The 10,913-nt window shown below is 33.4% G+C and overlaps 1 protein-coding gene across 4 annotated transcripts in view; it reads right to left on the bottom strand.

Annotated features, from left to right (window-relative positions):
* Positions 1 to 837: 837 nt before the first annotated feature.
* SPAST (spastin) overlaps positions 838 to 10,913 on the bottom strand; it is a 55,781-nt gene continuing 45,705 nt past the window's right edge. For all 4 annotated transcript variants that reach the window (XM_025868019.2, XM_025868020.2, XM_025868018.2 and 1 more), the window contains 3 exons: positions 10,043 to 10,113; positions 8,597 to 8,637; positions 838 to 2,757 (listed from right to left, as the gene is read on the bottom strand). In XM_025868019.2, the coding sequence (XP_025723804.1) occupies positions 2,635 to 2,757; positions 8,597 to 8,637; positions 10,043 to 10,113 (235 nt within the window). In that variant the 3' untranslated portion in view covers positions 838 to 2,634. The remainder of the gene's footprint in view (positions 2,758 to 8,596; positions 8,638 to 10,042; positions 10,114 to 10,913) is intronic.

The following is a 10,913-nucleotide window of genomic DNA, read 5'->3' as shown; positions in this document are numbered from 1 at the left end:
TAAAACATAAAGAATTAAAGACTGCTATATATTTACTTAAATTATAATTCTAATATGTTTTTCCTCCACTTCTTCCTAAGCACAAAGCATAGTCAGAGATCTAATAACCTCAATGGGCAGACTGTCTTAGAACAAACTTTTACTGCTAAGATACCTGGGAAAGACAGTACTGACTTCCCTTGGCTCAATGTCCAGTACATCAGTAAGTTTTAATATAGTTTACAAAACAATGTCATATTAACATGAGCACACTAACCTTTCATGTTTAAGCATTATCTTTCAAGAAGTTAATGACAGAGAGCTCAATGCAGAATCCAAAAGGTCACAACCTAAGTCTAATATTAATTCAGAAAGCCTCTGCATCTTCTATCTTTATTGAGAAGATGAGACCAATCCCTTTCACCTCCTATTGTATCATTATCTTATTTTCATGGTCATTCTATGAGGAGGAAAAAAGTCCAGCTTAAACGAAAAATAAAATAAAATAAAATAAAAAGTTACAGAAAATAGTTCTCTAGCTCTGAGCTCAACTTCAGACTTTGGTCAGAGAAGTAAAATAACTTCTATACTGTATGGAAGGTTATTCATTCACTAATATAATTCTGATTCAGTGTTTATGACAATATTAGCTTGACTTTTCTGTCTTTTAACATTTGAAATCTTTTGTTATCTAAAAACTATTCCAATAAAAATAGTGAACTACATTACTGCAGACAGAATCATGATAAATTTAAAGATTATATTTTAAAAGTTGAACATGAAGTATAGACCTTTAATATGAGTGACCAGTTATTCAACATCAACAATGTTAATCCTTTTCTAAATGAAAATACAAAGTGAAATTTTATGAGGTTTATTGAAAATGTTTTAACTTTGGATACTCCCAATTCTTGTCATCATGTATACTGCATCATCTTTCATTATCAGTATTTTATAATTGATGCTTTAATGTTTGAGACCTTAAAAAGATACAACATATGACTGAAAATGGGCATGGTTCTGGTTTAAAATTTTTTTTTCTATTTATCTCAACCCTCATTTCTCTTATCCAGGGAGTTCTAAGGTCATGATTAGAGGAGACATTTAAGTTACAGCTATAAATAGCATGTTATCTTAAACCATACATCTTCTATATGTAGGTAAATCTTTAACAGGAACAAGAAAATTAAAATTAAGACGAATGTATGTCTTCATTATAAAATTCTTATATAGATGGGGCAAATTTTTAATTTTAATGTATTCTCTCAAAACCAAAACCAAAGATATTTTTCCTAAATGAAAAAAATCTGTTACTACTGTAAATTATTCTTTCCACCCATAACATTTTACATAAAAGCACCAAAGAAAATTTCTGTAAACAAACTTTTAACCAGTAAACTAAGGGCAAATATCCATTTGCCTTTATTACAATATTTAAAAAGCCATGATATGAGTCTCTACTTCCTACAATGACAGTTTTATAATAAAATCCAGGCATACTTATACAAACGAGAAACAGAATTACTGTACATTTTTGGGGAACAAAAGACAGATTAACAGACTAACTTTTTAGTTAACAAAGTGAGCACAAGAAACCTATAAAATGTATGCAATGTATAAAAATTCAGTAATTTTTTAAAGTTTCATTGAAGGGATTAATAATTATTAAGAATAAAAGACGGTAGATCCACTGGCTTATAATTATCCTGTAAACAGTAAGAAAGCAATAAGCAATAAATTAGAAATGTCTTAGCTCTCAGTTCTTCCCTTCTCTCACACAGAAACCACTTTTACAGCAGTTAAAATTGGCCTTCTTAAATATTAGAATAGTTCTAGCAGAAAATAAACTCCATTAGGAATAAATTAACAGTCTACAATAGATTTCTGACAAATATATTAGAAAAAATACTGCAGGTCACATGAGGATTGATCTACATATTGTAATGACAGAATGACTCAAACCTTCTAACCGTCTCTTTTTCTATTTTACTAAATTTGCTTTGTTGCTATCAACAAATTGCTTTCTAAATTGGTAACAAGGTAATAGAAAAATGAAAAGTGAAATGCAGTATTTAATGTGTAGACTTATGAAAAAGAAAAAACTTCAAAATACTTATTCCTATTACTGTTACATAGGAAGAAGTTTCATTTGGCACACTGAACTTGTAAAAGAAAAGAAAAAAAAGAAACTCAGTGTTTGGCATTCTAATCATCTGTAGCAAAGATAACATTAGGAAAGGAAAATAGAAAAAATTATTTTAAGAAAAGACATCAGAAGACAAACAACCAAAGGCGCTTGTGTCTTCTACCATTCACTGTCTCTGGAATACTTTCATCTGCAACACAATATACAAATTATTATTTACATTATGATTATATTGGTAAAGAAGACCAGAATCACTTTTTGTTGTGCTCTAACTTACAGTGCCCATCGGGATAACCATGAACAGGCCTTCAACAAAATACTCCATTTGCATTGTATATTTATTTAAATTTTGTTTTATGGTGCATCTGCTGGGGTGCACAAGTAATTGTAAGACTCTGAAAAGTCCTGTAAACTTAGGCTCAATTTCTGTAGCTGATAACTATTCAATGAAGATGGTGTGTTTCTCTCTTCGAAAGCAAAATGTTCTGCAGGCTTACAAAGGTCTTTCCTTAAACAGTGGTATCGCCAAAGTCCTTGTTCCAACGTATGTACGCTTCTAAGGTTTGAGGGCTCACGCTGCGTTTTATCTTTTTCAAGGATTCAGTGAAGTCAGATAATCGAATATTTCTCATCTAGGTTTTAAAAAAACACATGATAATACAAATGATGAACACATATACAGTAGTTAACCCAAAGATGGATTAAAATAATGATGCTATTACTGTTATAAATATATACATGTATTCTTAGAAAATCATGCCAATCATCTTATTTTACATATTATTATATTTAGGCAAGTTTGCTATATAAGAAATCTTATCAAAATGCTATACTAATATACTTTTATTATATATGTTTAATTTCTTAGGTATTAACATTTTAAATCATAATATTTTTCCCATTATAAAAATAGAAAACACTCATTATAGAAAATTTGACAAAATACAGACAAGCAGAAAAAAGAATCACAATTCCATCATTCAGAATTCTCAGGTCTCACGCACCACAAGCATACTATAGCTAAATTCATGCTGGGTATATTAGAAAGGAAGGTAGTTTACAAGAAGTACATGAGACTTTTAAGGAAATAATGCCTTTTACAGCATGTAGGATGCTTGTCCCTGAAATTTTCTAATATTAATATTACTTATAATGCATTTTATATAATTTGGTGTCATTTTTTGACCTTTTTAAAAAGATTTTATTTGAGAGAGAGACAGCACAAGCTGGGGGCAGGGCAAAGGGAGAGGGAGAAGCAGGCTCCCCACTGAGTAGGAACCCTAACCCTAACCCAGTATCCCGAGATCATGACATGAACCCAAGGCAGACACTTAACCAACTGAGCCACCCAGATGCCCCTCATTTTCTGACCTTTTTAATTGGCTATGAGAATGTAGAATAAAACAATGCTGAGTCAACATCTATCTATAATTACCTGAAGATTTTTAAAACTCAAAAGGAGCTTGGCACAAAATGAACAGTTTTAAAAATTACCACTAATATATACATGTGCATTCTGCCCAAAAACATGTTAAAGCATTTGAGAGACAAAACCTCAACTGATATTCATATATACTCTTCTTTTTATTACTCTTATAAAACCCAATCTAACTATTTCACACTCTCTGATATCTCGATGAGCACAGATTGAGAAAATCACCCACACTTGTAACTTGTAGCCTAATCTTAGTCAAAAAGGAAAAGGATATATTGTTACCACATAATCACCATATGAGCCCTACATGTTTTTTTTATTTAACTATAAAATACACACTGGCTCTTCCTAAAGCCCAAAGAGTAGAAGGATAATGAATGTAATGTATTACCTATGATATTCTTGAAAAAAATTTGTTATAGAAATTCAGGTCTTAAAAGCTTTTGATGAAATTCCAAATGAACTGTATAGAAGGGTATACATAAATACATGAAATTTATATATGATATTTTGAAATTAGTAAGAGACGAATGTATACAGTAGGAAAAAGCAACTGGTAGCTAATTTGAGAAAGAAAAATAAGCAGCAAAGATATCTCATCAAAACAAACTAATGAAATAATAAAGTTAAAGTTAAGATGGATACAAACTGTGTGCTTTATTTTTTATTTTTATTTTTAAGTAGGCTCGATGCCCTACCTGGGGTTTGAACTCACAACCCTGGGATTAAGTCACATACGTGCTCTACTGACTGAGCCAGCCAGACACCCCAAACTTTGTTTTTTAAAAACAAAGTACATTATACCCTGAATTTATAGCCAACAATTTTTAGCACTACCTTTTAAAAACACAGAATTCCAATACAATTATTTGAGTTTCTATTCTCATAAAATATTCTTTGTATACCTTTATATTCCATAAAAGTCAAATTGGGTTTATCTCACCTAAAAGTGTGTATATATACCAGTGCCTGGCAATACACTTAGTTATTAAAGTTGTACTGAATAATGACTAAAAAAATTCTAGTATACAATTTTAGAAACCAATGTTTGTGTTTTCCTCTCCTCTCATAAATGCAACTGATAAAACACATTTCCTTAATCTCTATAATAAAATGCATTATTTATGTATTTTAAAATTATTCTATGGACACTGACATAGTATCCACTATTGCCAGACTCATTTAAGCATTTTATAAATATTAACTCTTAAGTCCAGGACTAACAGCTAAAAGTACTACCAAATTATTAATACTAAAACTATTAGATTAAAAATAAGCAAACTGGATAAAAGAATACAGTAGAACCGAAACTTGTAACAACATAACCTAATACATAATTAGTAGGATGGTCACAAATGGTACCAGTAATGTTATTTCTTGTAATTCATTCAATAGTTTTATTAAGTTTTAATTTTAGTGTTCCTCTCTAAATTTTAGTATAAAACAAGGTTCTTACTTATACATTTTAAAAATAGTGGATAAAATTATATTTTTAAGTGTGGGATTAGAATTCAAGTAGATTTTATGCTGAAATACTGAAATAAATGTAGTATATCAGAATGAATTAATGATATTTTAAAAATATGTATATTTTTCAGGCTCGTCATTGGAGTGGGCTAATTTAACACCAGTACTAATTAAAAACAATGTAGTATAAGTTTTTTTTTTTTAAAGATTTTATTTATTTGACAGAGAGAGACACAGCGAGAGGGGAACACAAGCAGGGGGAGCGGGGAGGGAGAAACAGGCTTCCCACTGAGTGCAGGAAGCCCAATGCGGGGCTCGATCCCAGGACCCTGGGATCACGACTTGAGCCCAAGGCAGATGCTTAACGACTGAGCCACCCAAGCGCCCTGTAGTATAAATTTCTAATCCCAGAGTCTTAACATTATTCTCCATTAAAATGAACCAGGGTTCTTGGGGTGCCTTGCTGGCTCAGTTGGTAGAGCATGCAACTCTTAAACTCAGGGCTGTGAGTTTGAGCCCCATGATGAGTGTAGAGATTACTTAAAAATAAAATCTTAAAAAAAAATGAAGCAGGTTCCTGTAGAGTTGCTGATTTCAGGTGTTGGGATTAAGTGCCTTGCTCCCAGAATGCAAGAATACTTCTCAAAGTTCTAAAGTAATATTAAAAGGGCACAGCTTAATGTAAAAAGCAGATTTCAGCGGCCAAATGTAACCCTTTAAACATTAAAAAAAAAAAGTTAAAATTGATTTACAGATGTCTTGGGCATCCTCTGACATGTCTTGTAATGATTCCTACCTCTTGTTATATATGCCCCTCTGTAATTCCTTCCCCTTGAATGTGGACTGGACATTAAGAACAGAATACTGCAAAAGTGATGGGATGTCACTTTCAGGATTAGGTTATGAAGATTGTGACTTCCATCTTGCTGGTACTTTCTCTTCTTCCTGGCTTGCTTGCTTTAATGAAGTAAGTACTATGTTGGAGAGGCCTATGTGGAAAAGAACCGAAGGAGGCCTTCAGCCAAAGGCTAAAGAAAACTGAGGCTCTCACCTCAACAACCCATGAGGAAGTGAATCTGGCAAAGAACCACGTGAGTGAGTGTGGAAGCAGATCTGCAGCAGTTGAGCCTTGTAATGACTACAGCCCCAATCAACATCTTGATTACAGCTCTGTAAAAGACCTTGGGCCAACAACTTGATTGCAGCCCTCTGAGAGAGCTTGAAGCAGAGGACTTATCTATGCCCATATTCCCAACTCCATGAAAATGTGAGATAATAAATGTGGTCATTTTGAGCTAAGTTTTTGGGCAATTTGTTATATGGCAATACATACCTATAGCAACAGAACTATCTTGTTTTAAAGTCATGAGTTACTAAAAAAAGAAAAGACTCAAAATTTCTTTATTCTTCAAATAAAACAGGAACTATATTTAGGTTGACTTTGTCCAGTGAAGAAAAATGTTGCTGGGGGCGCCTGGGTAGCTCATTCAGTTAAGCGTCCAACTCAGTTTCAGGTCAGGTCATGATCTCATGGGTCATGAGATCAAGCTCCATGTCAGGCTCCCCACTTGGCAGGGGGTCTGCTTGAAGATTCTCTCCCTCCACTCCTCCCCCCACTAGCTCACTCACTCTCCTTCTTTCTAATAAATAAATAAGTCTTTAAAAAAAAGAAAAATGTTCAAATTTGATTGTATGTATATTCTCATGATGGGCAAAATATATACAAAGGTTAACGGAGCCACTATCAGTAAAAAACTGGTCTCTTTTCTCATGCAGTAATGGACAGATGTGTAAGACTTTCTATTCCCTGAGCAGGCACCTACTTATAAGTAATAAGGCTGCCAATCATTATATTAATCAAAGTGTATCAAAGCATTCCATTTATAGGTACAAGTGGACTTCCCAACTGACTTCCACAGGAAATGTTATGGCCTTAGAGCTTGAGACAGAATACTGGCAGATGAGGAGGTGAGTGGATTTTGCCTGTTAAGTCATTTGAGAATTTGTAGACTGCTTCTTACTGGAATTTATTTGCCAGTTGGTGGTTTTAGCTCATTACTGCCTTAATTAGTCCCTTTATTCCACATGGTCTTTCCAAGGGACAAAAACAGAGCCCTAAATTGTCACACAGTTGGCCTCTCCTCAGTCTGAATCTAGGGGGCCAAAGTATAGGCGATATCAAATTTACCTGTCCTAGGTCCAAGGCAGGAGAATGGTGTGTGGAGAAGAAATAATTCATGCATGATGCTTACTTTTTGGGAGAAAGGTACTATCAGGTTTATGCTTTAAGAACATTAAAAAAATATACTTATGGGATATTGTTAATAAATTATACTTAAACTATTTTTAAAAACCCACAAAACACTTTGGGAACACAAACTGTATAGTACTTATATGAAAAAAGTTTAAAAGATGTGGAATTAAAATTATGAATCAGATAAAAGGGACTTGAAACTTATACTTTAAATGTACGTTTTTAAGGTAATAGCATCTAAATGCCAAAGAAGGTATATGGAATTCTCTATTCCTAAGCTTCATTCACATCAAACACACTCTAGGTAAACTAGACTTTTAAAATGGAATGGTGGTTGCAGTAAGTGTGAGGGTATTCTTAGCAATGTAGCTGATTAACTACCACACACAAAATACCCGAAAACAACTAAGTTTACTTAGAAGCTTGAAGAAAAAAGACTGTCAAAATGTACTCAAATACATTCATTCTCTATGTTAATCCTCAGTAGTTGTTGAAACTTGGTATATGTGCTGCCGAAGCGAGCACAATAGCTTTTGAAACTTGGGCAGTTAAAAAATATCTCTGACGTATAAGTTATAAATATAAGACTGATTTTAAATGTTTGCTTACGGGGGGCGCCTGGGTGGCTCAGTTGGTTAGGCGACTGCCTTCGGCTCAGGTCATGATCCTGGAGTCCCGGGATTGAGTCCTGCATAGGGCTCCCTGCTCAGTGAGGAGCCTGCTTCTCCCTCTGACCCTCCCCCCTCTCATGTACTCTCTGTCTCTCTCTCTCTCTCTCATTCTCGGTCTCTCAAATAAATCTTTAAAAAAATAAAAAATAAGTAAATAAATGTTTGCTTACATAGTTATTACAATCATTCTGCATGTCCAACTTTCTATTTTGCAGGCAATCTTTTTCAAAAGAAATGCCTTAGCATCTGATAAGAGGGCCTACCATATTAAGAAAATGTAATGAATTACATTACAATGGTATTGCTTTTATAAGGACAAAAACAAATGCTGAAAATCTTACAAAATAAAATACCAAGGACTTAACTTGTTACAAAGAGTAAAACTCTTAAGTTTTCTATAATTTTCTTCTGTTTAATATTTACATATCATTTGATAGAAAATGACTTAATGACTATATACAATATTTTTTGTCCATTACCAAAGAACACCATTAAGTGATTGTAATTTGATAGGCCCCTATATTTTGAAATAAAGTTAACTTTTTCTAGCTTCTAATCAAATCAACTACAAAAATCCAGACAAAAGATATGCCTTACAATATAGAGAACCAGAGCAAAGAAAAGATAATTATAAAATAATATACCTCACTGGCAGACATATTCTTTACTTGTTCTGGTTTCAGTTCTGTAAAATATAAGACAGCCACTTAAAAAAAAGATTTCTAAGTTTAAATTGCTGAAGAGCAAAACCAAGTACAATGATCTAAAAGTACATGTTCAGTATAAATTATTTCTATTAAAAGGAAGATATACATTAATATTAAGAGCACAATTTATAAATGCTTAGAATAACAGTCCATCTTAGGAGTAACTGGGAAGCATTCAATTTATCTGCATATTGCCCAAGAACAATACATTTTACAAATTTGAGAGTGAACTTAAAAGAATATAGTTTGTTCCTCACAAAGGCTTTATTTTTTTTAAACCCAATAACTTTTATCTGTTTCAGAATAATAGCTAAAATATTCTGAAAAAATACAAATGGTTTATACATTATGTACTGGTTGAGTCCACTATCTGAAAATGATTTCATGCCCCTGGCAGCAAGAGTTTGACTAGAATGTTTGCCCAGAATTTCAAAATACATTCTCAAGGTTACACTTATTATTCTCCAAAGCAGCAATTCTGAGTCAGTACATGGTTCCACTGCAGGAGATCTGTTCTAGAAGTTGTACATTCCATGTTCTATTTTATCGTCACAGCCAGCAATCTGAGTGCATACCTGAGAGTATCACCCAGACACTGCCCATGCTGGCTGTGGAAAAGCAGCTGAGAATATCTAAAGTGATACCACAGTGGTATTTCAGAATCAGCAAATAACCTTGATTCAAAACAAAGCAATTCCTCAAAAGATAACATGTAATATAAATAAAAGCTTCTTCTCAGACACTTTAATTTCAAGTGTTATCAGAATATTGAAGTGAAAAGAGCCAAAAAGAGATAAGAACATTTCCCCTTTTTCTTTTTTGCTTGCTTAAAAATATTTTCTTTTCCTTTGTGTCTTCTGCTGGTTACCTACTATCAAGAAGTGAAACATATGGCAGATGGCAATTTATCGTGCTGAGCACTGTTTAATGTACAGAGTTGTCTAATCACTATGTTGTACAGCTGAATGAATATAACATTGTATGTTAACTATATTTCAATAATAAAATTTTAATTAAAAAAAAAGAGAACTGAAACCTTTGTTTATAACAGGGTCATGATCTACTCACCCATGGACTATCTTTGTATGGTCTGTGAGCTAAGAATGGTTTCACGTTTTTGTTTGTGAAAACAAACAAACAAAACCCAAAAGAACATACAATGGAGAACATCTGTGGCCCCATGAGCCTAAAATATTTATCAGGCCTTTTACTGAAAAGTTTGCTGACTCTAAGTCTAGAAAGTACTTTGTACCAAGTTTTCTAGCAGCTTAAATGCTTTCTTACTAAAACTAAAACAAAAATAAAACATCTCAATAGGGACTTTTTAAATGTCTAAAGTGGTCTAACAAATAGGTCTAAATATTTCAAGCTCTATACACATACCTCGGATAGGACCCAGTGCTGCATCTTTTGCCAAAGCTGTTAGATCACTTCCTGAATATCCGTCGGTCATTCTAAGAATGGGAAGGAAGAAAGAGCAAATTATTTTCATCTTTGCAGATTTAAAATCTCCATGTATAAAGAGGGTAAAATCTAGTTTGCCTCTGTCATCAAGCAGACAGCTATGCAATGTGATTTTAAGGACACAGAAAGGCTCACTTGCTGAAAACAAACAAAACAGTCTATGGCAGGCTCCTTAGGTAATGCCTGAAATTTTCATCATGAGAACCAATCTCCGATTAAAGCATACTGTATCTCCAGGAGTCTCCATTAAATTGTAAACAAATCCCTTGGAAAGGTAAGTCATGGCTGGCCAAAAGACACATAACCATAATTATTGCTCTGTAAGTTAATGTTTCTTTATCTTGACAAAAAACACTGCCAGTCAAGGTAGATTTCCTTTTTTTTTTAATTTTAAATTTTTAAAATTTTTTCAAGTACACTCTATGCCTAACATGGGGCCTGAACTCACGACCCTGAAATCAAGAGTCACATGCTCTACCAACTGAGCCAGCCAGGTGCCCAACGTACATTTCTTTAAATGCAGGACAAATGGGGTAAAGGAATTGGGGTAGAAGATATTGGCAAAAAGAGGCACACCTGGATGGGATGCCACAGTGGAGAGTCCTGGGCAGCCAGGAGATTATCAAAGGGAACTAAAAACTAGGGGGGTAAAGGGGAAGAAAATAAAACAGGAAAAGAAAGCATTTACTTATCATGTACTATGTTATATAAGTATAGAGATCAAACATTAGCTGAATTCTTTATTGGAATGATGAAGAAGAACCTCAATGTTTCTAAGTACTAAATTTAT

Source organism: Callorhinus ursinus, unplaced genomic scaffold (assembly GCF_003265705.2).
Source record: "Callorhinus ursinus isolate GAN/ISIS: 27379988/994484 unplaced genomic scaffold, GSC_fseal_2.0 scaffold10, whole genome shotgun sequence".
NCBI lineage: Eukaryota > Metazoa > Chordata > Mammalia > Carnivora > Otariidae > Callorhinus > Callorhinus ursinus.
This window is presented reverse-complemented; position numbering and strand designations above follow the sequence as displayed.